This window comes from Pan paniscus, chromosome 4, assembly GCF_029289425.2.
Source record: "Pan paniscus chromosome 4, NHGRI_mPanPan1-v2.0_pri, whole genome shotgun sequence".
NCBI classification, from domain to species: Eukaryota; Metazoa; Chordata; class Mammalia; order Primates; family Hominidae; genus Pan; species Pan paniscus.
The window spans coordinates 174045216-174070936 of record NC_073253.2 but is presented as its reverse complement, the minus strand read 5'-3'; the positions used below and the strand labels follow the sequence as shown (position 1 = coordinate 174070936).

At 54.3% G+C, this 25721-nt stretch overlaps 1 protein-coding gene across 1 annotated transcript in view; it reads left to right on the top strand.

Moving 5' to 3' along the window:
• The window catches only part of ADAMTS2 (ADAM metallopeptidase with thrombospondin type 1 motif 2), a 241549-nt gene extending 218292 nt beyond the window's left edge, over positions 1-23257 (top strand). The window contains exons 14-22 of the mRNA XM_034961169.3: positions 1191-1314; positions 1781-1861; positions 4003-4169; positions 5999-6158; positions 7983-8115; positions 9048-9255; positions 11244-11373; positions 12285-12374; positions 19806-23257. Coding sequence (XP_034817060.1) covers positions 1191-1314; positions 1781-1861; positions 4003-4169; positions 5999-6158; positions 7983-8115; positions 9048-9255; positions 11244-11373; positions 12285-12374; positions 19806-20263 — 1551 coding nt within the window. The 3' untranslated portion in view covers positions 20264-23257. The remainder of the gene's footprint in view (positions 1-1190; positions 1315-1780; positions 1862-4002; positions 4170-5998; positions 6159-7982; positions 8116-9047; positions 9256-11243; positions 11374-12284; positions 12375-19805) is intronic.
• The last annotated feature ends 2464 nt before the right edge of the window (positions 23258-25721 follow it).

The window sequence follows — 25721 nt, the reverse complement described above, 5'->3', positions numbered from 1 at the left end:
AGATCACTAATGCACTGTCTCCGTGGGTGTGGCTATCACGTCACTCCTGACATGGATATTCAAGAAGGATAGGGGCTGGGCGCGGTGGCTCACGCCTGTAATCCCAGCACTTTGGGAGGCCGAGGCGGGCAGATTATTTGAGGTCTGGGGTTCAAGACTAGCCTGACCAACATGGTGAAACCCCGTCTCTACTAAAAATACAAAAAAAAAAAAATTAGCTGGGACTACAGGCAGCGACTCGGGAGGCTGAGGCAGGAGACTCACTTGAACCTGGGAGGCGGAGGCTGCAGTGAGCCAAGATTGCGCCACTGACTCCAGCTTAGGTGACAGAGCAAGACTGTGTCTCAAAAAAAAAAAAAAAGAGAAGAATAGGTTAAATATTTTATTAATGTTGATTTTGACAGGTAATAGCAGGTTGCTCAATTTTGCATAATTAGAAAACATAAATATTCATGCAGAACCTAATACTGGGTCAAAAAATAATATCCAACTGGATTCTGTCTGTTAAAGAATATCAAAACTTGGCCGGGCGCGGTGGCTCAGGCCTGTACTCCCAGCACTTTGGGAGGCCAAGGGAGGTGGATCACCTGAGGTCAGGAGTTCAAGACCAGTCTGGCCAAATGGTGAAACCCCGTTGCACTAAAAATACAAAAAAAATTAGCCAGGCATGGTGGTGGGCACCTGTAATCCCAGCTACTCGGGAGGCTGAGGCAGAAGAATTGCTTGAACCCAGGAGGCAGAGGTTGCAGTGAGCTGAGATTGCACCATTGTACTCCAGCCTGGGCAACAGAGCAAGATTCCGTCTCAAAAAAAATGTAAACATAAACAGCATCTCCTGCTTGCCAAACATAAATGTTCATCAAGCCAGGGACGGTGCCTGCCTGGGCCTCGATGAGTCCCCTGCCCAAGACCAGCCGCGTGCACAGGGGCCCAGACGGAAACTGCCAGGTCGAGACACTGCTGTAGGGGGCAGGCAAGCTCCGTTTAACTGATGACTAGACGCACTCTGATTTTGGAGATAATAAAAGATGAGGCCAGGCAAGGTGGTTCACGCCTGTAATCCCAATGCTTTGGGAGGCCAAGGCAGGAGGATCGCTTGAGGCCAGGTGTTCGAGACTGGGGGCAACATAGTACGACCCTGACTCTACTAGCAGGATGTCTCAAGTGCTCACTGCCTCCTCCCCCAACAGAAGGTGGGCTGTGACGGTGTGATCGGCTCCAGCAAGCAGGAAGACAAGTGTGGCGTGTGCGGAGGGGACAACAGCCACTGCAAAGTGGTCAAGGGCACGTTCACACGGTCACCCAAGAAGCACGGTGAGTGAGTCCCTGCCCTCCACCCTGGAGCCTGGATGCCTGCAGCAGGCTCATGCCCGGACAGCTGAGGGCCTGACTCATCCTGGGGCTGTCCGGGCTTATGACTATTCTGGGGAGGGGGAGGGGTCTGTGACACTGAGGGGGAGGGAGAATCCTGAGTCGGGGACAGCCCCAGCTGGGTGCCAGGGTGGGTGGGGAAGAGGAGAGTGGGGGCCGGGGTCACAGGGGTTAGAGTAGAGAATGCCAGTATATGAGGATGCCCGGGTTGGGCCTTAAAGACTAGCCCGGAGGCAGCAGCTTTCCTGGTGGCCCCTCTCGGGTGGGTCCTCAAAGCCAGAGAAATACCAGGGTCCCGGGAGAGCCTCCAAAGGAGCTGCCTTCAAGAGCGAGGCCCCTCCTTGCATGGTGCGAATTTGAGCGGCCCCTTCCCTTCTCAGTTTTCTGTGTCTTTCCACATCAAAAAAAGGTTACATCAAGATGTTTGAGATCCCTGCAGGAGCCAGACACCTGCTCATTCAGGAGGTAGACGCCACCAGCCACCATCTGGGTGAGTCTCAGAGCCGGACAACTTGACGTCCTCAGGACCTGGCTCCTCTGGGATCAATGGGCAGAGTGCCAGGGGTCAGGGGTCAGGGGCCCGGGTTGTGTAGCCATGACCTGAGCCAGGGCAGCCCCTCCCCAACCTGTCCCTCTGCTCAGCCCACCTGGGCCCTTTCCCAGGGTCCTCCCCCTGTGGAGAGGCCAGGGTTTGGGATCAGAGGGCTCCGCTTGGCAGCAGCTATGAAAGGACATATATGCAAAACATGTGTCCCTCAGTCTACAGGATGACTCCCTGTCCCCTGTTCTCACAGTCGGGGCGGGAAGGCCCCCTGCCCTCAGGAAGGCAGGCAGGGTCTGCAGGCAGCAGGGTCCTGGGCAGCCCTCCCATCCCCTCAGCAAGGCCAGCTGGCAGGTGGGTGCACACAGTGCACTTATATTTTCAATTCGTTTAATTTTAAATTCAAGAGATTCCAGCTAAAATAGGGATCCTGGTATCTCCTGAAAATATGGATGTTCTCACACCTCTCGGTGCCCCTTTCCACGAAGCAGCGCTGCCTGGGAGACCACGCCCTCCCAGGCCACGCGGGAGGCTCTCAGGACCTGTCTACCCTGCCCCTGAAGGTGCCTGGGCCCTACCTTCTGGGAATTCATGGGCCAAGGTCAGAAGTGATACCAGGGACTGCTGGGACCCCTGGATAAGTCCCTTCCCCAGTCTGAGCCCCACATTCATCCCCATCCCCAGGAGGCTGGACAGGATTGGGGCTCCCACGCTGCCCTGGACCAGCACCCACGCTGCCTGACAAACATACCATGCCCTTTTATTTTATCTCCCTTTTGTTTTATTTTATTTTGTTTTTATTTAGAGACAGGATCTCACTCTCTTTTGATACTCATTTTTCTTTCTTTCTTTCTTTCTTTTTTTTTTTTTTTTTTTTTTGAGTCTCGCTCTGTCGCCCAGGCTGGAGTGCAGTGGCCTGATCTTGGCTCACTGCAACCTCCGCCTTCTGGGTTCAAGTGATTCTCCTGCCTCAGCCTCCCAAGTAGCTGGGACTACAGGCGTGTGCCACCATGCCCGGCTAATTTTTTGTATTTTTTACTAGAGACGGGGTTTCACCGTGTTAGCCAGGATGGTCTCCATTTCCTGACCTCGTGATCCGCCTGCCTCGGCCTCCCAAAATGCTGGGATTACAGGTGTGAGCCACTGCACCTCGCCTCTTAAGAGGAAACTTTCGACTGCTACCCTAAATATAAAAACCTGTACCACTTGCCTGAAGCAGAAGGTGAACAGAAAAGTCAGTTTCTGAACAAAAAGACATTTCTGTCCCAACACTGCTTCCTGCCACCGCCTCTGGGGCTGAGGTCGCTCTCTGTGGAAAGGGAGCAAGGGCCAGAGAGAAGGCAGGGACCAGTGGCACCAAGCAGAGGCTGTGTTTGTGAGTGGACAGAATTACAGGGGACGTGACAGGGAATGATTTTCTCACTAGTGCCCTGTCTGCGGCCCCACTCACATCACCCAGCTGCCCCGCAGCAGCCACCCCCGACACTGCAGAGAGCATGGGGCTTCCTGGCTAGCCAGGTCCTCTGCTCCTAGATGACCTGAGTGTCACCCAATCAGGCCAGGCCTCTTCTGGGGCTGTGGGGAGCTGCTGGGGCCTCAGCTGGGCCATGGTCCCTGATGGGGTGGGGGTTCTGCTGTTTCAGCCAGACATATACTCACCCCATGGCAGGAAGCCCTACTCCAGCAGGGTCATGTGCTTGCCTGTCCAGCAGATGCCCTGCACCACGTAGAGACCCCTCCCAGCCATCCTGCCCCGGGTGGCCTCTAAGTGCCCACTGAGTGCTCCCAATAGGGTATGGGTAGGTGGCCTTGACAGCTACTGAGTGGCTTCCAAGGGGAGCCGGCACCTCCAGGGCTGGTGGGGGCAGAGGATGCGAGTGGAGGGTAATCTGGTCCTGAGGGAGCAGTGAGGGGCAAGCAGGGCTCCCAGAGCCATCTCGGCTGTCGTGGCACAGAGGAAACTGGCCAGGGGCAGCCAGAGAGACGAGGGGTCCAGCTAGCTGCCCGCACTCCCCGACCAGCCCAAACCAGTGGGCCTGGGTCCTGCCCTTGGGTGACCACAACGGGGGACTTGGTCTTGCCATTCTCAGCCGTCAAGAACCTGGAGACAGGCAAGTTCATCTTAAATGAAGAGAATGACGTGGATGCCAGTTCCAAAACCTTCATTGCCATGGGCGTGGAGTGGGAGTACAGGGACAAGGACGGCCGGGAGACGCTGCAGACCATGGGCCCCCTCCACGGCACCATCACCGTTCTGGTGAGTCCAAGCAGGGCTGGGCCCAGGGAAGGGTGCGGGTGGTCACTGGGGGAGGGATGGGAGTACCTGGGACGCTGAGCCTCCTGACCCTTCAGGTGACACTCTGCGTGGCCCCTTTGGCCTGCCTTTGGCACCAAGGGGCTCCGACTTGGTCAGAGCCAGGAAGGGACATGCATCCACGAGCCGGGGCTCTGGACCCCACATGACCCCTAGGTGACCTTGGGCACATTCTCCCTTTGAGAGTTTCGGTTTCACCATCTGAATGACATTCACAGCTGCCATCAGCATGCTCGTTCGAGTGTGCTGTTACATTGGAATCGGTGACACTCTGGGAGGTGACACTCTGGGAGGTGACACTCTGGGAGGTGATGCTCAGGGTCTGGGAAGCTAGATGCCCAGACCCAGGTTGAGCTGGACTGTGTCTCTAAGCAGGACGGGACCCCAGATCTCCTGGTTGTAGGAAAGTACCAAGGGGGCTGGATTTTCAAATCACTTTCTTTTTACCTGGTTTTGAGGAGGTCAGATCACTTTTTAAAATGTAATTTAACTGCATAGGGATATATTTTATTTGTCAGAAAAGGTACATATCACAAATAAGGCTCCCATGCTCTGGAGCCCCTCCCTAAGGTGGGCATGCTGGCATTGGGATTACTCCACCAGCCCCCAGCGCTCCACACGTGGGTGCACCTGCAGCAGTGAGCCAGCTATGCCCCGTGTACCCCCTGCCACCCTGCCTGCCTCGCCTGCAGTGACTTCTGGCCCCCTGGACGTGCCTTTGGTGACCTGCCTGCATCAGTGTGTGAGCAGCTGGTCCTCGGCACTCATGGTTTCTGTATTTGCAAATTCACCTGCTCACTAAAATTGATTCGTGAGCCCCAAACGGACACACACAGAGCGGTGAAGTGTGAGTCGCCTGCCACACGTGTTCCCAGCGGAGGTGGGAGCAACTCGGCATGCTGTCTGCTTGTTTCTGCTCTCATCCCACAAACAGGGGTTCTTTCTGCAGTCTGTTGAGTGTCACATACATCACATTTTGTGCTATTTTGGGGGCGATTTCGCTGTTGAAAATCACCCCGAGCCTGTTGCTGAAGTGCTTTCCAGTGTTCCTAAGCCTGGGAAGCAGTGGTGTCTTAAGAAGAAAATACATGTGTTGAATAAGCTTCGTTCAGGCATGGGCTGCAGTGCGATTGACTGTGAGTTCAGTGTTAATGAATCACAGTAAATATTAAATAAAGTGTCTTTAAACAGACTCACACATAGGCCAGGCGCAGTGGCTCATGCCTGTAATCCCAGCACTTTGGAAGGCCAAGCCAGGTGTATCACCCGAGGTCAGGAGTTCAAGACCAGCCTGGCCAACATGGTGAAACCCCGTCTGTACTAAAAATACAAAAATTAGCCAGGCGTGGTGGCAGGCACCTGTAATCCCAGCTATTCGGGAGGCTGAGGCAGGAGAATCGCTTGAACCTGGGAGGCGGAGGTTGCAGTGAGTGGAGATCGTGCCACTACACTCCAGCCTGGGCTACAAGAGCGAAACTCCATCTCAAAAACAAAAACAAACAAAAAAATAAACAGACTCACACATAAAACAAGGTTATATATTGATCGGGTAACAAAAATGTTGAGACAGAGGCTCACAGGAACCTCACCCTGTGCCCCCTGGGGTAATGGCTCCGTATTCAAGAATTTGGTGCTCGGGGCGACTTCTTGGAATGTAACTGCCATGAATGATGAGACTCCTCTGGAGTCGGCCTCGGCTGCCGTTCCTAAGCTGGCTGGGGAGGAAGCATGGAGGGCAGGTCAGGCACATCAAGGCTCTTGGGCTGGCGCAGGTCATCCCGGTGGGAGACAGCCGGGTCTCACTGACGTACAAATACATGATCCATGAGGACTCACTGAACGTCGATGACAACAACGTCCTGGAAGAGGACTCTGTGGTCTACGAGTGGGCCCTGAAGAAGTGGTCTCCGTGCTCCAAGCCCTGTGGCGGAGGTGAGGGGGTCTTGAAGCTGGGGACCTGGGTGATACGAGGGTGACCATGAGAAGGTAGGGGGCGTCCCTGGGGTGGGGCCAGCGTGAGCAGGGGCTGAGGAGCCACAGCAGGGACCTTTGCCTGGGTGGGCAAGGGCTTAGCGGCAACGGAGGGGCCGGTGGGTGGGCAGGAAGGGGGGTGCTGGGGCATTGGGTCAAATGTGGCCAAAGGGTGTGTGGGGCATGGACCCTGTATTTGTGGGCCTGCTTCAGTGTGGGGGTGACAGGCTGGCCTGGCAAGAGGTTGATGTGTGGACGCCTCAGAAGGATCACGCCATGGCATTGGCAGGATCGCATAGGCAAGACTCTGGCAGTGCAGATGACACCCCCAGAGGCTTCTCTCTCTGTTCACTGGGAAAAGCCTCCCAGATGTTTTTGGGACAGGGCTGAGCACAGAGGGGTCCTACCCACTCTGGACCCCAGAGAGTCTGCAGTTGATGGGACATAGGACCCAGAGGCGGACAGGAAGCGCTGATCTGTTCTGCGTGCTCCTGGGGGCTGGGCGATACCAGGCAAGTGGCCAGGACAGTCCTCCCTCGATGCCATGCTGGGCCCACACCTGGAGGACAAGGAGCTCACCAAGAGGTGGGGTCACTCCCTGGCCCAGGCAGACGGAAGGGTCCTCTTCCAGGGCCCCTGGGCACCCCCGGCCCCACACCGGGCCTGGATTTCATCAGCGCATCCACCCCTGGTGATTCCTGAAATCTCCTGGGCCTGTGTGCTCTTCCCACCTTCCTGGCCATTCCCCGGTCCTGGCACCCACCTTCCTCTGGACTGGCCCTTGTGTGTCCACTCTCACCCCAAAGTGACCTTTTGAGGGAACACATCAGACAGTGTCTCTTCCTGGTGTCATAGTCTTCAACAGCTTCCTCTGCTCTTAGGATAAAAAACAAAATTCTCCTCATGGTCTCCAGGGTTGGGGCAACTTGTTGGCCTCTCCCGGTATATCTCCACCCTGTGCCTCGCCCCCAGGTCCTGGCCACGCTGGCCTTGAGGGCTTTTCCTGGATACACCGTGTCCCACCCTGGGGCCTCTGCGCAGGCTTCTCCTCGCCTGAGCCCCTCCACCGCCCTGCCACCACGTCAGCCTCCCCAGCCTCTGCTTCCTGGGATGCCTCCAGGCACCCAGAGGAGGTCAGGCTTTATCTCCGTGCTTTCTTTGGTCTTACCCAGCAGGCCAGGGTTTCGAAGCCTGGGCATCACTGACATTTTGGGCTCTGTCACTCACCGCCATGGGGGCTGTCCTGTGCACGGTGGGGTGTCAAGCAGCATCCTTGGCCTTTGCTCACCAGATGCCAGTAGCACCCCTTCCCCCAGTTGTGACAACCAAACATGTCCCAGACGTGGCCAAATGTCCCCTGCTGGAGAAAATCACCCGTGTTGAGCACGGCTGCTCCGGGCCTGTGGGAGGAAGCATGCGGGCTGCGGGCCCAGTGCTTGCCCGGCTCCTGGCTTGCACCAGGCCCGCTGGGCATGTGAGGTCAAGGTAGAAGCGGTGCCTAGCAGTAGCGAGGAAATAGGGCCTCCACTCTGACCCAGGAGCCCAGTGAGGGAGAAGCAGCCTAGGGGAGAAAGTGGCCTCTCTCCTGCCCTCTCGCCCCTCCACCCGGGGCACACCAAGGCCTCCCCCCAGCCAGCCGCAGGCTCGGTGCCCTGCCCACCCTTATCATCATCACAAGGGTGAGCAGGAAAACGAGGCCAGCACTGCTGGTGCAGCCCACCCCTCCTTGCACCCTCGGGCAGGGCGTGCTGCCCCACCGACCCCCGTCGAGCTCTCTGTCTTCAGGGTCCCAGTTCACCAAGTATGGCTGCCGCCGGAGGCTGGACCACAAGATGGTACACCGCGGCTTCTGTGCCGCCCTCTCGAAGCCCAAAGCTATCCGCAGAGCGTGCAACCCGCAGGAATGCTCCCAGCCAGTGTGAGTGCCCCCAGCCGGTGTGAGTGCCCCCCAGCCGGTGTGGGTGCCCCCAGCCGGTGTGAGTGCTCCCAGCCGGTGTGAGTGCCCCCAGCCAGTGTGGGTGACTCCAGCCAGTGTGAGTGCCCCCAGCTCGGGCTCCCACTAGAGGAGACAGGCCAGGGGCCACCAGGGGCTCCCGTGCTTGGAGGTGTGGGGCCTGGGCCTGGCATCATCCGAGGCATTTGCCCAAGTCTCTCTCACCACATTTCATGGAATCTGAGATGCTGCAGGGCAGAAGGCGCACCCCAGCTTCAAACCCGCCAAACTGAACAGCATCTTAGAGATGACAAGAAACAGGGATGCCCAGATGGGGAAATGGGGGTTCAGAGGCACAGGGCTCGCCTCCTGGCCCTGTACCACGGGGTAGATGTTTCTTAAGCAGTGGCTTTGACATTCAGGCCCTGGGGCTGGGCCCAGCTGCGTTTCTGGGTCCAGGGACCTCAGTGGGGAAGACAGTTGGGAAACGGGCAGGTGGGGGCCACATAGGACAGCGTGCTGAGGGAATCCACACTGCTCTTGAGCTCTGCCGAGAAGGATTTGTGACGTCAGCAGAAGGTGAGGCCAGGTAGCAGGGCCCAGACCCTAAGGAGGCTGGGAAACCTCTTCAGGCTAGGGACCTCCAGAGCCACCAGCTCCACCAGGGCCTCCCAGTGGTGACATGCATGGGACTCATGGTCAGTAGGACCTGGGGCAGCTGAGCCTCAGTTTCCCCTCTGTGCAAGCCTGGACAGCCAGCATCTTAGTGAGAACAAGAGAAGGTGCACCGGGGAGGGGTGCAGGCTGCCCTCTGTGCTCGCTGTCTACCTGGGCTGCAGGGAGCGGCGCTGGAGCTCAGCCAGGCAGGTTCTCCAGGTGCTGCGGAAGCCTGACTGTGCCCCGCTCTGCCCTGGCAGGTGGGTCACAGGCGAATGGGAGCCATGTAGCCAGACCTGTGGGCGGACAGGCATGCAGGTGCGCTCCGTGCGCTGCGTTCAGCCGCTACACGACAACACCACCCGCTCCGTGCACGCCAAGCACTGCAATGACGCCCGGCCCGAGAGCCGCCGGGCCTGCAGCCGCGAGCTCTGCCCTGGTCGTTGGCGAGCTGGGCCCTGGTCCCAGGTACGCAATCCCCCGATCCCGTGTCCTCAGCTCCCAAACTGAGCTTGGGTGGGACTGAGGTGACCAGAGCATTCCCCTTTCGGCACGTGGGCCTGGATGTAGCTCCTGTCCTGAGCCACATCCCGTGGGTTTCACGGCGCCAGTGGCTGCCATGTGGTCAGTGCTGTACTAAGAAACCAGTGGAATGTGTGTCTTCACTGCACAGGCAGAGGCTTCTGCATGATACAGGGTCTGGAATCCCAGGAAACCGAGGGTAGCCCGGGCTCCGAGGCCCAGTAGGATGTTCAGGGCTCCAGGATCCTAGGGGACGCCTGGGTCTCATGCAGAGGTGGGAGGGGACAAACTTGCAGGAGGGGACTAGAGCAGGGCGTGCTTAGGCTTGTGCTGGGAGAAAGAATGAGGCTGGACTGAAGGGCTTCAGGGGTGGTCCTAGGGGCAGGGCCTGAGAGCCAGCTGAGGCCAGGCCAGAGCTGACGTGAGCTCTGACAGCCCGGTCACATGCAGGGCCCACGCTGGCAGAGCTGGAGGAGCGTGTGTCAGGGGCTCCCCAAGACCACCCTCAGGCTCAGTAATCCACTAGAAGGACTCACAGACTCAGAAGCGGGACTCGCAGTTGCAGGGGCTTACGGTGAAAGGATACAGAGTAGAATCAGGAAAAAGAAAAGTCACAGGCGAGGAGGTTGGGAGGAATCCAGGCGCAGGCTCCCGGTGTCCCCTCCCAGTGGGGTCACGGAAATGCCCTGAATTCTCCCTGCACCCATGTGTGGCAATGCATGTGAAATGCTGCCAAGCAGGGGAGCCCACCAGAGCCTGGGCGTCCAGGGTTTTCAATGGGGTCAGCTACATAGGTGTGACCTCAGACTGCAGAGGAAAAGCAGGTGTTCCCCATCCATCACTGTTGGTATGAACTACCCAGACCAACTGGTACTGGTGACTCAAGGCCTCAGGCAGGCAAAAGCACTCTTAATAGGTGGAGCCTTCCATGAGCTTGGTTCCCAGGAGCTGCACAAGGGCCAGTCTTGAAAACAGGCGTTGGCCGGGCACAGTGGCTTACGCCAGTGATCCCAGCACTTTGGGAGGCCCAGGCGGGTGGATCACCTGAACTCAGGTGTTAGAGACCAGCCTGGGCGGCATGGCAAAACACCGTCTTTACAAAAAAATAAAAAAAAGTTAGCCAGATGTGGTGGTGTGTGCCTGTACTCCCTGCTCCTCGGGAGGCTGAGGTGGGAGGATTGCTTGACCCTGGGAGGTGGAGGTTGCAGTGCACTGATATCGTGCCACTGTACTCCAGCCTGGACCACACAGCGAGATCCTGTCTCAAAACCAACAACAAAAGAAAAAAACAAAACAAAACAAAAACACAGACCTTTGTTGGGAATGTGCAGGCTTTGAGCAATCCAGGTCTGCTGAGTCAGCCTTTTCCTGTGCACATGGTGAGGCCTGGAGAATTTTCCTTGGGCAAGGCTGGGCGTGACTGCTCCTTCTGGCACCTCCCTGGTCAGTGTGGTGGAGCAGTGGTGGTGCTGGGGGCTGGAGGAGCCAGTGAGGGCACTAGTGGTGGACCCTCATGCCCAGGATTGTGGGGAGCCTACTGGTGCCTCCCAGGCTGGGTCAGAGCTTTCCCAGTGCCCCACCCCTACCCCTGCCCAGGGCACGGCAGGTTCTCCTGGGCCTTGGACATCCTCCAGCCAGAGAAGTGAGGCTGTCACTGAGAGTCCAGCAGCGCCAGGCCTATGCCAGTCTGTATATGGGCACTGTCTCACAGCAGCTCAGAGAGACAGGCATGTGGGTCCCTTCTTTAGAGCCCCAGGAGATTGGGGCGGCCCCCGAGGGTGGGGCAAGGCAACCTGAAACCCCACTCTCCCCACTGTCCCCCACCTCCTCCTGAGCACATGGGTCATGTGCCTGGGGACTGTGGGCTCCTCCAGCTCTGCCAGTGCGGGCCCTGCGTGGGAGGTGAACCCTGCCTGGCGACTCTCCCCCTGCAGTGCTCAGTAACCTGTGGCAACGGCACCCAGGAGCGGCCAGTGCTCTGCCGCACCGCGGACGACAGCTTCGGCATCTGCCAGGAGGAGCGTCCTGAGACAGCGAGGACCTGCAGGCTTGGCCCCTGTCCCCGTAAGCCACCTGCAGCCCCTGCCCCTGCTCTCAGCATGCAGCAGCCCAGGGCGGGGTGTCAGAGGCTTGGTTCAGGCAAATCTGGCTCTTCCCGGAGAGTAGCTGGACTCAACATCTGTGAGCATGGAGAAGCGGGGCACTGCAGGCCAGGTCTGGGACCTTTGCCTGGCAGGAAATGGAGGGAGCTGTGTGGAGCTGACTCGCCCCTCCCTGCTTTCAGGGCACTGCAGACTCACGGTGACAGCAGGACTCGGCCAGCTAGGGAATGCTGGTGGCTATGGTGTAGGGGGTGCCTGTGTGAATAGGGGGATGCCTGTGTGAATAGGGGGTGCCTGTGCGAGTAGAGAGTGTGCTCTGTGCCCTTCGAGGAGAACCAGAATACCTACCACGCACAGATGCCTGTCCAAATGCTGTACATGTGTCACCTCTAAGGTCTCCACACAGTTCAAGACTGGACCGTGCCTGCCACAGTTCCCTTCTATAGAGGAGGGAGCTCTGGGGGGTCTAGGCACCTGCCCCCAGCTGGGGAGGGTGTATCCAGGATCTCTCATTCCCCTGGCACTCTCTGTCCAAGCTTTCTGGGAGCTCAGAGCTCGAGTCAGCAGGTGGAACCTGGGGCGCGGGCAGGGTGCAGGGGCAGAGGAGCCGGCCCAGAAAAGGAGGCGGCAGGGCCTGCATGCCAGGGCAGCGAGAGAGACGGGATAGCTGAGACCCAGCTGAGACCCAGGATGCTGTCAGGAGGGGCAGGAGGTGGGCGTGGACTTGGCAGCCGAGGACCGTTTGTCCCCCAGGGGAGGCGAGGGCCTTGAATGACGCTTCCCCAGGACCCCGGGAGACCCGGAGCCTCTCTGCCTGGGGTGGGGGCCCCAGCCTGGTGCCCTGCAGCCGCAGCCCCTCTCTCCTCCCTCTAGGAAACACCTCAGATCCCTCCAAGAAGAGCTACGTAGTTCAGTGGCTGTCCCGCCCGGACCCCGACTCGCCCATCCAGAAGATCTCGTCAAGTAACCGACCCGTTTATAACTCTGCCTCTGCCCTCCAGTGCATGCCCTGCGCCCTGTGGAGCTTGCCTTGGGCCCCCCTCCTCTCTGTCTATGGAAAGCTCCCCTGACTCTGCGGGCGCGCTCTGGGGTGACCGTTTTCTCCCGGGCCTCTGAGCTCGGCGTCTGCTCCGGGCCGCACTGCCCGCTGGCGGGGCCAGCCTCGCCGAGGCGTGGCGGGGGCTCGGGCCTCTGCTGGGGCCCAACCTGGTTGGTGATGGCTTGTAAAGGGGCAAAGATCTGTCGTGGTTGCAGGAGGGGCCGGTGGCCAAAGGGCGACCCTCCGGGCCGAGCCCACCCTTGAGGCGCGGCCCGGGGGCGCGGTCTTGCGTCGTCGTCGTGCGGGGACCCCACCCCGAGTTTCCGGCACTGCCAGGGGCTTCCCGGCTGCCACCGCTGTCGCTGCTGCTGCTGACCCTTTGCTGAGCGTGTCCTTCTGACTCGTGAAACTATGGCCTGCTTCCGCCCGGCCTTCGCGCAACTCACAGCCCCGCCCGGCCCTGTCCCGCGGGGGTCCGGTCACGGAGGCGGCGGAGGGGCGCGTCCCTCCGGGGCGGGGCGTGGGGACACTCCCCACCTCCACCGTCCGCCCATCGGCCCCAATGGCCTTTTCTCGTCTCGCGCACAGCACCCCCCGCCGTAGGGCTGAGAGAGAGAGTGACCGTCTGGTGCGGGCGTGCCTCGCCCACCCGTGTGAACCACTACAGAATTACCTCAATTTTTATTGCTTTTTTGCTTAGAAAAACTATGTAGAAAATGCCTTAAAGTTGAAAGGTAACAGGATTGGCTGCCAACTCCAGCTTCAGAGGGGGAACGTGGGCCAGGTAGAAGGCAGGGAAGGTGTGGGGGAGCCGGTGCGTTCATCCACCTTTTGCCAAGGTTAAGGTTTCCAAGTGCAGACGGCTTCTCTCCTTGGGCTGAGCGGTGCGCACCGTCCGTCTCTGCGGACTGGAGTCTGCCCTGATGCCCCACTGGCCAGTCGGCGCTGACTGTTGCATGGAGCCCCCGAGGGTGCTCCACAGCGCGGCCTTACACCCAGGGGGCGACCCCCTGGGCCCTGAGCCGCGATCCATGTAGCACTCCTCCCCGCCCCTCCACCCCAGCCACCGCCTCTGTTCACACCGCACCCCTGCCGGGCGGCCGGCCCCTACTCCTGCGGCTCTGACCGCTGTTCTGTAAATAACTGGTGTGCACCTGCGTACTAATCTCACGACTGTTAACTTCCAACTTTGACGAGGCCATGCGAGCGACACGCGCGACTGGGGAAGGTGCAATACTGTCCTGGGCATATGCACTTTGGTTTATCAGGGATATTTTATTAGTGTTTTGTATGTATTTAATGACGTATTCTATAGGTTCCATTGTCGTTGCTTTTCTGGTTTTTTTTTTATGAGACGTTAGCGTGTGCCAAAGTGACTGTGAAAATGACCTTTCATTCTTACTAATGATGGAAAGACCTCCTGTCGTGCATCCCACAAATAAACTCAATAAAAGTTCCATGAAACTGGGTGCGTGGGTTTGGCAAGCTGCTGGCTCCTTCTCTTTTTCGTGGCCCAGACACTCAGGAGTTGCAGGGCCTCACTCAGTAGCATTAACTACCCCGCTTTCTAACTTGAATGACTTTACTGCCCCACTCCCCACTGCCCAACATAGATATTTAGGGCCCCTCCCCCTGAAAGGTGCATCTCCCCTCCCCAGGTATTTTCCAAAATCTGATAGCAAACCATGCAGACACCCCACTGTGACTCCAGGTTTTGAATCATGTCATATGAGCACCTCGCAAGAATATCTAGGTTCTATATGGAGGTCTCCTCGTCAGGAAAAGGGCCCGAGATGGGTTTCTCCTCATCTTGGGAGCAGAGCCTGTGGAGTGGGAATGTGGGGTCAGTAGCCCAGACATTGCTAGTCCAGGTCACCTGCCGTGAGCCACCAGCAGGTCACTACCCTGGCTCCAGGCACAGTTCTCAGCCTTGGGCTACTTGTTCAGGAAGGGAGAGGTGCCCATCTGGCTCAGGTGGGGGGCTGGGCCAGCCCCGGGAAAGCCTGGGTCGGGAGAGGGGCAGGGCAGTGGTGGCTCTCTGGGCAACTGGCCTGCCCGTGTCTTCCAAGGTCTTCCCAGGCAGCCACAGGGCCTGTGTTCTCTCACATTGCTGAAAATGGCCAGAAAGAGGGTCTGGGTTCAACAGGGACCTCCTGACCTGGGGCCTGGGCTGTGTCCTGCCCATGGAAGTCTCACTCCTCCCTTTTCTGTACCACTGAGGAGTCCCACCAGGGAAGAAGGAAGAAAGCGTGGAAGGCCATGAGAAAGAACAGTGGGGAGCAGCCCAGCGTCATGGGGACAGGCCTTGGGCATAGGGCCAGGCCCGGGGGCTAGCCTGGGGAGGGAGCAACCATGGTAGCGATGGCTGAGTTCAGCCTGCCCAGAGCTCAGATCATTGATCATCAAAAGCAATCGCAGCTTAAAGGAGACAAGAAGCATCAGGGAAAATTGGGTCAGACAGTGCTTCCCTCCACTCAGTCTCTCTTCCCAGAGATGGGTCAGGAGCAATTCCCGCTAAGAGGCTCCTAGGCCAGAGCTAGAGACGCCGCCTACAGCCCAGGTGCCAAGGAGGGCACATCTGGAGGGGGGTGCCTCTTGCTTTTTTAACCAGCTGCATGACCTTTTGAATGTTGGCATGGGTGTCTGAGCCTACCACTCCTTTATTGAGAAATGAGAATGAGGTATTCTCCATCCAGCATTTTCCAAAGCATGGGAAATGGAAGGTGATTCGGTGGTGCATAAACATAGCCGGGGCTGCACTGCACTGAGCGGTCCCTTCCTAGTTCCCTTTATGCTTTACGGTGACCTCAGGAAGAAAGCCTCACTTGCTACCAGCTTTAGCCTGTCTCACATTTGCTCATTTCCCTTCAGCTCAGAGCTTGGCAGGCAGGAGTCTCTCTCTAGAATTTGATGAGTTAAAGTTTGACTTTGAAATTGACTTTAAAAGGACTTCAAACTTTTTTTTTGTATTCCTATTTTAGGGTTACCTTTGTTCACTGCAGTAGCTTTCCATGAGTGGTAATAGTATAAGGTCTTCTCCTAAAACAAATTTTAAGTGTAAAAAGGAGTTAATTTAAAGGATATGACTAAGCAAATAATAATGCAGGTGCTGTTCAGGTGTAGCCAAGATCGTGGGAGTAGCCTACAGTGACTTAAGTTTATGAAAACTGTGTTTACTCTCAATGGTTGATTGTCATTCACTGGAAGACAATAGGTCTCACTACTTGATTGCTACTGGAAATGGCCGAAGACCAAATATTATAAAACCACAGTGTTCATCTTGGCGGAGAGGCATCGCCAGTCATTACCTCAGGCGCATCACTCTTCTCTGTGGTCTGTGATGATACTTAAAAATGTACAAACCTGGGGCATCTTTAAGATCAGTTGGTCATGATGACTTTGAAATTTTTCTAGGCTATTTTGAAATTTTCGTAGGCTATTTGCATAGTCAAGCTCTTGGCCAGGATTTTATTTCAATTTTGTATTTATTCATTGACGTATTTTTATTTTTTTAAACTAAGAGCAATGCTGCCCACTGTGGGGAGAAAATCAGACATAGAAGTCCAGTATGTAGACCAGGTGGAAGGGGGACCCCACCTGGGGCTGCCACCCCTCACTCAGTGGGCATTTATGGAGCACTTTCTCGTGCATGGCTCTGACCTAGGCGTGCACTTGACCCATGATCAGTCAACCTTTTCTGTAAAGGGCCAGGTAGTCAATATTTTGGGCATTGGAGCCCACATGGTCTCTGTCACAGGACTCAGCTCTGCCTTTATAGTGGGAAAGCAGCCACAGATAAGAAATGCATGGGCCGGGCACAGTGGCTCACACCTGTAATCCCAGCACTTTGGGAGGCTGAGGTGGATGGATCACAAGGTCAGGAGTTCAAGACCAGCCTGACCAACATAGCGAAACCCCGTCTCTACTAAAAATACAAAAATTAGCCAGGCATGGTGGCACGCACCTGTAGTCCCAGCTACTCGGGAGGCTCTTGAGCCCAGGAGGCGGAGGTGGCAGTGAGCCAAGATCACGCCACTGCACTCCAGCCTGGGCGACAGAGCAAGACTTCATCTCAAAAAAAAAAGAAATGCATGGGCATGGGCCTGATCCAGTAAAACTTTATTTACGAAACCAGGTGGAGGGAGGGACTTGGCACACTAGCCGTGGGTGGCCCACCACTGTACCAGGCTGATGTGATTCCTGCTTTTCAGGGATCCCAGCCTGGTGGGAGAGACAGTGAGGGAGTGGAGATGTGGATAAATGTGTAACACCAGCCTTATCTGTGTGAAGGAAAAACTATGGGCAACAGGAGAGGGGGCAGTGTGCAGCCAGGGTGTCCCCCCAGCACCATCAGGCCCAGGCTCCCTCCTTTGTCAAAGCCTATGGGGTAGGGAGAAGGGAGGCCGCCATCAGCTCTTATCCAGAATCCCCTGTGTTTCCCTGAGGGTAGGGCTCAGTGGTTTCACAAACCAGGCTGCTGGAGAGGATGGGGTGGGGCAGGGATGGGAGCTCTGTGTCTCCTCCACCCACCTTCAAACAGTACTATCATCAGCAGTCTGAGTCTATCTGTTTCATATATTGGGCACCTGTGTAAGATTTTTACCTGAGAAAAGCCTTCTGCCAGTTTCAAAATCCTGACAGCCACATCTCAGGATCTTCCGATTTGATTTCTGGCATCTCCCCTGGGCACCAGGCCCTCCCCCTTCCTCCTTGGCACTGTGAGCATGGTTCTTGGGCTCAGTGTCAGGGAGATCCCCACTTCTCCTGATGGCCGATGGGTTTTAACTCCCTTTTCATGGTGGACCCTGCAGCCAGTCATGTGTTCTCCTTATTTTGGCCACGTAGAAGCTCAGGGCCGAAGTTGGGCGCCCTCTGATGCATGGGTCTCCCTGCGTTCTTGCCTGGAGCTTTGCCATTTTCAGATTCAAAATTTCCCTGTTTTGAACTTCCTCAGTTATTCACATTGATCTTTTTCTTATCTTTTTTATGCCTTTATGCATTATTTGGTTCACTGTTCTAGGCTCTGGGGCTCTGCCCTGTGGAGCTTTCAGGATAATGAAAAAGTCTGGCACTAGTCATTCATCTGACAATTAGATGCGAGCTTGGCTGGGAAGGCACAGCTGCTGAGACCGTGTGCTGCAGAGACCTTACCTGCTCAAGGAGGTCAGGCGATGCCTGCCTGAGGAAGATGTGCTCCAACTGCCCCTGAAGGAGGAAGGGTGGTAGCTGGAGGCAGGAGAGAGGCATTGCATGTGCAAAGGCCCTGTGGCCAAAAGGAGTTCCATGCAGAGCAAGGAGTCTAAGGCCAGAGGGAGGTTGGAGAGGGGAAGGGGACAGGTCAGGGACTTCAAGCGCCTGGGGGTGGGGGGTGCCGTGGTCACATCTTCAGTGAGAAAACAGCATTCTGACTGAAGCAGGATAGCTAGATGACATGGGTGAAGAATGGACACAGACCCCTCCCATAGTGCAGCCAAGAGGCAGCTCAGCCAGGGTGGAGGTGGGAGAGGGGGAGGAACAAGGGCATATCTGAGAGTGTCTAGGACGGGGCCCCCACGTGTTTGGCTTGTGTGCCTGAAACACCATGCACCAAGACGGGGTGGGCAGCAGAGGCCCTAAGCTCACGCTGCAGGGGTTGGGTCTCAGGGGCTTTTGGGACCCACAGGCCCTTGGTGGATTTGGCTTGTAACAAGTCTGAAGCTTCAGGGGTTTGGAGCTGGTGGTCTGTCACCAGCTTCTAAGGGAAAATTACAGGCTGGAGCAGTGGCCATTAAGAAGCAGGACATCAGAACCACTGGCCCTCGATGGAAGGAAGGAGGTCTTGTCTGTTTTGGACAGCTTCAGGTGTAGATAGTGTCATATGTTGGTGTATGGGATAACTGTCAGATGTGGCTCCCATCCAATGCCTGAGCCTTTCTCCCTCCCTTTCTCCCTCCCTTTCTCCCTCACTTTCTCCCTCACTTTCTCCCTCACTTTCTCCCTCCCTTTCCTCCTCCCTTTCTTCCTTTTGTCCCTCCCTCCCTTTCCTTTTTTCCTTTCTTTCCTTCCTTCAGTTCCTCCTTCCTTTCACCCTCTCCCTCCTTCCTTCCTTTCAATAGTAGATGAGTTCAACTAAGGAGAGTGAGGGAAAAGGAGGGCACATCGGGGGTTTGTGTGGGAAAGGTCTGAAGTCATCACTATGGAGAGTAGAGAGCAGCTGAGCAGAGACCACAACAGGCGGTGTTGGGCTCACAGAGGTCAGTGATTCAGAATTTATAGTGGATCAAGTATCTCCTGTAACATGACTTATTCTTTCTTCTTGAGTGAATTTTTAAAAATCATCTTAATTTTTGTGTTGTGGAATGAGGGGATGGGGAGAGGGAAGGGGTGAAAACTTGGGAAGGAGACAGAGAGTAAAGAGAGTGTGAGCGCAAGAAGAGTTGATGGGTTGAATGAACATAGCTGCAGACAGAGGTCGAGATGGGCCAGGGAGAAGATGGCTGGGTGGAAAGTGAGAGATAATGGTGGCTTCTGTGGAGAGTCGGGGCTCTCCATGTAAGCTGGACCACAGATGACCAGTTTCTTGGGTGGAAAGGAAAGAGAAAGATGTGCAGGGTGGAACAATTAATCTATGTGAGGGCAGCACATTTCTTTGGGAAATGGCTGGATGCACAAGGTGGCGGTGCTATAGGGGGATGGAGCAGAGGCTGGACATGAGGTTGTTGGGTAAGTTGAGGCAAGTATAAGAAAGCCCATGCAGGTTTGGGTGATGTTTAACTTTCCTTTAGGTGCTGTTCAGTTAAAAGATCATCCGGGGCATCTGGGTCAGAATGGGAGCAACATCAGGGAGTTGTGGAGCATGGTGGGGCCACAGCAGCCCTGGGATTTGCTATATTTGGTCTTAGGAATTGGCTCTTTTAGGTTTAATTTTGTTATAGTTACTACTTAGAGATTATTGTAGAGTCAAGCCTTGCCACAGAATTTCACTGGGGTTACCACTGGGATGTCAAATGTGAAGATGTGATAAAGTCCTATTCTTTAAGATGAGTTTGGAATCACTCTGTAAGAACAAACGGGCCTCATTTCTTTCTCAAACTTTAAGAGATACTGAAACATCCAGGTTCAACTGGGGCCTGCTTGGAAGAGGGAAGCCTTGCTCACAGCTTGTGTGTCAGCACTTCCGGGCAGGGGTCCCTGGACGCTGCCTGCACTGGGGATGCTTTGACACTGAACCCACACAGACTTTCTGCCTGGGCTCACTTGCCTCTGTGCTGTCTCTGGGCTCTTCCATATGCCTCCTCCAGCAAGCTGCACCCTGTGGGGGAACAAAGTCCCCCTTATCTTGTCCTTTGGTTATTTGTCCCACTTTTCTTTTTCAGAGGGCCACTGCCAAGGCGACAAGTCAATATTCTGTAGGATGGAAGTCTTGTCTCGCTATTGCTCCATCCCAGGCTACAACAAGCTGTGCTGCAAGTCCTGTAACCTGCACAACAACCTCACCAACGTGGAGGGCAGGATAGAGCCACCGCCTGGGAAGCACAACGACATTGATGTGTTCATGCCTACCCTCCCAGTGCCCACTCTAGCCATGGAGGTGCGGCCATCACCAAGCACCCCCCTGGAGGTCCCTCTCAATGTCTCCAGCACCAATGCCACAGAGGATCACCCAGAAACCAATGCCGTAGATGAACCCTACAAAATCCATGGCCTGGAAGATGAAGTCCAGTCACCCAACCTAATCCCTCGACGACCGAGCCCCTATGAAAAGACCAGAAACCAAAGAATCCAAGAGCTCATTGATGAGATGCGGAAGAAAGAGATGCTCGGAAAGTTCTAATAAAATGGAAAGATAGCATCCCTAGCATTTTTTTCTTGCTTATAGAGATATTCCATGGGATAGCAAATCCTGTGTCATGGAGATGAAGTCAAAATTCCTGATTCCAAAAGGTTTTGAGAAAACAAAGAGGGGGAATGACGTAAGAAAGATAGGCATGAGCATGTGGTAACTAGGTTAGCACGTGTGCTTCCCAGCCCAGGAGCGACCAAATCCTGTGGTGGCATCAGGTGTGCAGTGGAGAGGAATATAGAGGCTGTACAGCCTCCCTCAGTGAGGGCAGGGCAAGAGGGATCACTCTGAGAGAACAAAAATAGGCCCCAAGTTGCTAAGCAGTGATTGGGAACCTTCCTTTCCTTGGCGGAGATGCATGACATTCCCTACCGATCCCCAGACACAGCCTGTGGGACTCTTAGGAGAAATGGTGATTTACTGAATAACTGACCCGTTGCCGAGATGAGTACAATGAAGTGGAGGTGATGAACTCAAATCGTCTTCCAGGGCCAGGCAGCCGACCAGGGTGAGCGTAGTGGCCCGCTGGGGACCATGGCCGCCCTGACAGCCACACTCACCTGGAGCTGACTGTTGGTTCTGGCTGTTGCTGCCACTGTGAAATCTGTATCTCTCTTCATCTCTGCTCTACTATCCCTGGCCTTGCCAGACAGTGTCCTTTTTCGGAGGAAGTCTAGATTTTTGCATGAAAAAACTCAATCTTTAACGGTCGACTCAGAATATTTTAAGGAGGCCTCCACTTGGCCTGATGCAGTCTTGCTAATTAAGAACTAAAGGCCTTCTGACCTTTTTGGTGCTCATGCTGTACGGCATCTGAATGTCTCGACCGAGTCTGAGCCGTGCAGCTGTCCTCTTCACCTGCGAAAGTAATGAGAATCCTATCACGGGACATAAGGATAGGTCTAAACAGGGTCCATGCCAAGAAAACAGTGGGGTGCTCTCCCAGGCCTCTCCCCTGTCCACTAACCCTGGCCTTGCCGGCTGCCTTCCAGGCTCTGGGGGAAGAGCTCCTGCATTCTTCCCTGGCCACCTTGGCTCCAGGGCTCCCCAGAGAGCCTCTTCCCTCCCCAAGTACCTGAGAAAGATGAGAGAGGCACGTGCTCTGCTGGGAAGGTCCAGTGAGCGGTTCAAGGGCCTGGAATCTCCCTACGGCCAAGTCTAAGGGTTCTGGGATTCTGGGCTTTGTGGGCTTTGCTTGCTTGCTGGGAATGGGCTTTCCCTGTCCCGCCCTGCCCCACCTCGCCTCTGTCTCTCAGAAGCTCCAGAACCCAGCAGTGACCTGCAAAATGTGGCCTCTGATGGGGGCTTAGGGTGGGAGATGGGGAGAGCCTACATTGTCTTTTGCTCCTTGAAAACTTTAATAGCTCCTATTTTCCAGAGAATGGTGCTTTGTGAGCAACAAGCGAGTAAGAGAGAAATAGGAGGAAGGGAGTAGGGGCGGATGGGAGAAGAGTGGCTCGTTTTTACCTCTCACCGCGTTGACATTTGTGAACGTGAAGCTTAAACTTTCTGGGCTTCCGCTCCTTAGCTGGGCTCAGCCTGACACATAATTCTTAAACCTTTCCTGTTTAAGAAACTTCTAGAGGCTGTGTACTCTCAGCAATCCTCTTCGAGAACTTGTTCATGTGTATTTCCCCATTATATGGCTGAGGCTCGGGATAACAGCATAGTGGCTACCTTCTACTGAGTTTTCAGGTGCTAATAGTATGTTTGTCTGAGGCTGCACATGTGGGTGGCTCTGTGTGTATGATCCAAGGGACAAAATGACGACGTAGGAACCAGCAAGAACGGAATCTGGGCTGATGCTTCAGTCTCTACCTGGGTGATGGCTAGCCTCCCGCCCTCCACCACCGCATCCCACACGTGCTGCGCACTGTCCCCGTGTCTCCTGGAGAACCAAACTGGAGAAAACCTTTCTGAGTATCTCTCATAGTACCCCTTCCTTAAGAAGATGTGGTTTAGAGCATGTGTGCAATCCTGCCTCTGTAATTAGGAAACGGAGCCCGAGGCTTTCCATTGTTGGTTGAACCCAGGACAGCTGGTGCTATTCACAGGCTGAAGAACTGGGCAGTTCTTACTTGGGTCTGTCCTAGGATGTGGAGGAAGTTCAGGACTAACGCTAGGCAGAGAGTATGACTCGGTTTACCCAGCCTAGGGGCCTCTGGATGGGAACACTCCATTCCAAGATCTCAGCAGAGCAAGGCTTCCTGGCTTGAGGCTGGAAGCCTTTGGGAAGAGGCCCAGCTGGGACATTCCCTGGGCACCTGTCTTCTGCTGAAGGGAGCAAGGTGCCCTCTGGGACTGACAGCCATGACCCTCTGTGCCATCCTCAATCCTTGAGCCATATATCAAGAGTCCTCTAGAGCCAGATGGTCCTCAAAAGTCTGTCCAAGGAATGCCAACATTCACCGGGCTCTGAGAAACGACGCAAATCTCTGAGCTGGGGACCACTTGGAGAACCGGCTTAGTAACAGTCCTGATCTTCGCAAGCCAGCTTCTTCTGCATCTGAGGGGCTCCTGGCGCCCAGAGGAGGCAGACAGATATCTTCTAGCTGAGTTTCTAACCGCATGATGAGACTCAGACCTTCCGCTGTACTAGAAAATCTGCAACAGTGTCCCTGAGTCACTTCTCCTTAGTGGGCAGACTCGTGTTAGATTTGTGGAACCCAGCTCTCTGATTTACTCCTTTTGGAAAACCCATGGAACTTCATGTATAAGGCTTTCATTTGTATTTTAAGGTTTTTCTGTTTGTTTTGAGTATATAAATGGTGCTCAATAGCAACATCTTAGCAGATGAAGCAGTTTATGATTCTACCCCCTCCTGTATGACAGGTAGCCACTATACTGAATCAAGGTGCTGAACTCAAATCACAAAATTCTGGCTTACCAATACAACAACCAATACATCTTTGTTCTGTAATGTAAAATTTGACTCCTTACTTTTATAACTTATTAAAGTTAAAATGTCTGTGTTTTTGCAAATCATGCCTGCGTTTGTTGTTGTCTTCATTACACTTGTGCCCGTGCCTGGCTGGAACGTGGGCAGAATGGAAGGAGGTGCTGCCTTCACAAGGCCGAGAGGTCAGGGCGCCGGGGAGCATTGAGCCATGGCCACTCAAGGGAGAACCATGCAAAGGGCAGAAGGCACCCCGAAGAAAGGTTCCCTCTCCTAGCTCCCCATGGGTCGGCTCTCCAAGTCACATGACTGAGCCAAGGGCCCCAACCAAACCTTTAGTTCAGGGAAGAGATGAAGAGTCTCCAGACATCTCCTCCCTGATGACAATCCCTTCTCTCCTATGATTAAGGCTTCCAGAAAAAATACTAGATGCACAGTTAAATTTGAATTTCAGAGAAACAACACACATGCTTTTTTTTAGCATGAAAATGAGACATATTTATACTAAGAAATTATTTTTTGTTTCTCTGAAATGCAAATTTAACTGAGAATCCTGTGTTGTTATTTGTTAAATTTGGTCACCCAACTTGTACTTCGTGTTCCACTTCTTTTTTTTTTTTTTTTTTTTGAGACAGAGTCTCGCTCTGTCGCCCAGGCTGGAGGGCAGCGGTGCGATCTCGGCTCACTGCAAGCTCCACCTCCTGGGTTCACGCCATTCTCCTGCCTCAGCCTCCCTAGTAGCTGGGACTACAGGCATCCGCCACCATGTCCAGCTAATTTTTGTATTTTTAGTAGAGATAGGGTTTCATCGTGTTAGCCAGGATGGTCTCAATCTCCTGACCTCGTGATCTGCCCGCCTCGGCCTCCCAAAGTGCTGGGATTACAGGCATGAGCCACCGCGCCTGGCCTTCGTGTTCCACTTCTAAAGAAAACCCTTATCTCTGGCCCTTGCTGCTATCAGCAGGTATAGGGAGAAGCAGGGGTAGGAAGGCAGAGGAGATTTCTTCTGTCCCAATTTTTGTAAGTATTCCCATGCCTTCTAAAAGAACAAGGAATTGGTGGTTGTTGGGGATAGTATCTATACATGCCCATGGTGTCAAATTTGTTAATTTATTATTGAAATATTTTGTATCTTGATTTTGTTGTCTCCTTGTTCTATCAGTTTGATAGAAAGTTAGGGGGTTTGGGGTTTTTTTTTTTTGTTATTGTTGTTGTTTGTTTTTCTGTTCGCTCTTGTTGCCCAGGCTGGAGTGCAATGGCACAATCTTGGCTCACTGCAACCCTCCACCTCCCAGGTTCAAGCGATTCTCCTGCCTCAGCCTCATGAGTAGCTTGGATTATAGGCACCCACCACCACGCTCAGCTAATTTTTGTATTTTCAGTAGAGACGGGTTTTTGCCATGTTGGCCAGGCTGGTCTTGAACTACCGACCTCAGGTGATCCGACCACCTTGGCCTCCCAAAGGACTGGGATTACAGGCGTGAGCCACTGCGCCCAGCCAGAAAGTTGTTTCAGTAGCTCCCACTGATCATGGATTTTACTATTTCTCCCATTTCAATTGCAGTTTTGTCCATTTTACCCTTCGTTAATTTTTATTTATTTATTTATTTATTTATGTATTTATTTTTCAGACCGAGTCTTGCTCTGTTGCCCAGGCTAGAGTGCCTGGCACGTTCTCAGCTCACTGCACCCTCTGCCTCCTGGGTCAAGGGATTCTCCTGCCTCAGCCTCCCGAGTAGCTGGGATTACAGGCGCCCGCCATCATGCCCAGCTAATTTTTGTATTTTTAGTAGAGACGGGGTTTCGCCATGTTGGCCAGGCTGGTCTTGAACTCCTGACCTCAGGTGATCCGCCTGCCTTGGCCTCCCAAAGTGCTGACATTACAGGCATGAGCCACTGCATCTGGCCCCTTTTTACCCTTCTTTTAAAGAAGGAGCTTTTCACTATTTTGAAACCACATTGAGAACACACACATTTCTAATTGTTATCTTCTTGGTGACATCATCCTTTTATCTTAATGAATTGACTGATTTTATTCCCAGAAATAACTTGTCTTGCAAATTTCCCCCAATGTTAGTCCAGTATAGCTACATCAGCTTGCTTTCAGTTAAAAGTTGCATGATATAACTTCTTTACTTTCAAATTTTCTGTATCCTATGTGCTGTATTTGAGCTTTGTAGACGTATCAGTTTTAATATAGCTTAACATTTTAATCCTTTAATTGGACTATTTAGTTCATTATATCTAATGCCATCCCTGCAGCCAGCACCCTCTGGCTGCCTTCTGTGCTCTCCGTTCCTCCTGACTGTTCTGTGTTCTTTCTCCGCTTCTTTCTCGCCTTCCTTTGGATTGGCTGCTTTTTCCCCCATTCCATTTTAACCTTCTGTTAGTTTTGAAGCCATGTACTGTTTTTATTTCATTGTGGATGAATAAAGAATAATTTATAGAAAAATGAAATAAAGAAGCAAACATACATAAAATGCATACCCAATTTTTAAAAATAGTTTTGAGGTATAATTGACATCTAATAAACTGCACATATTTGGGTGTATA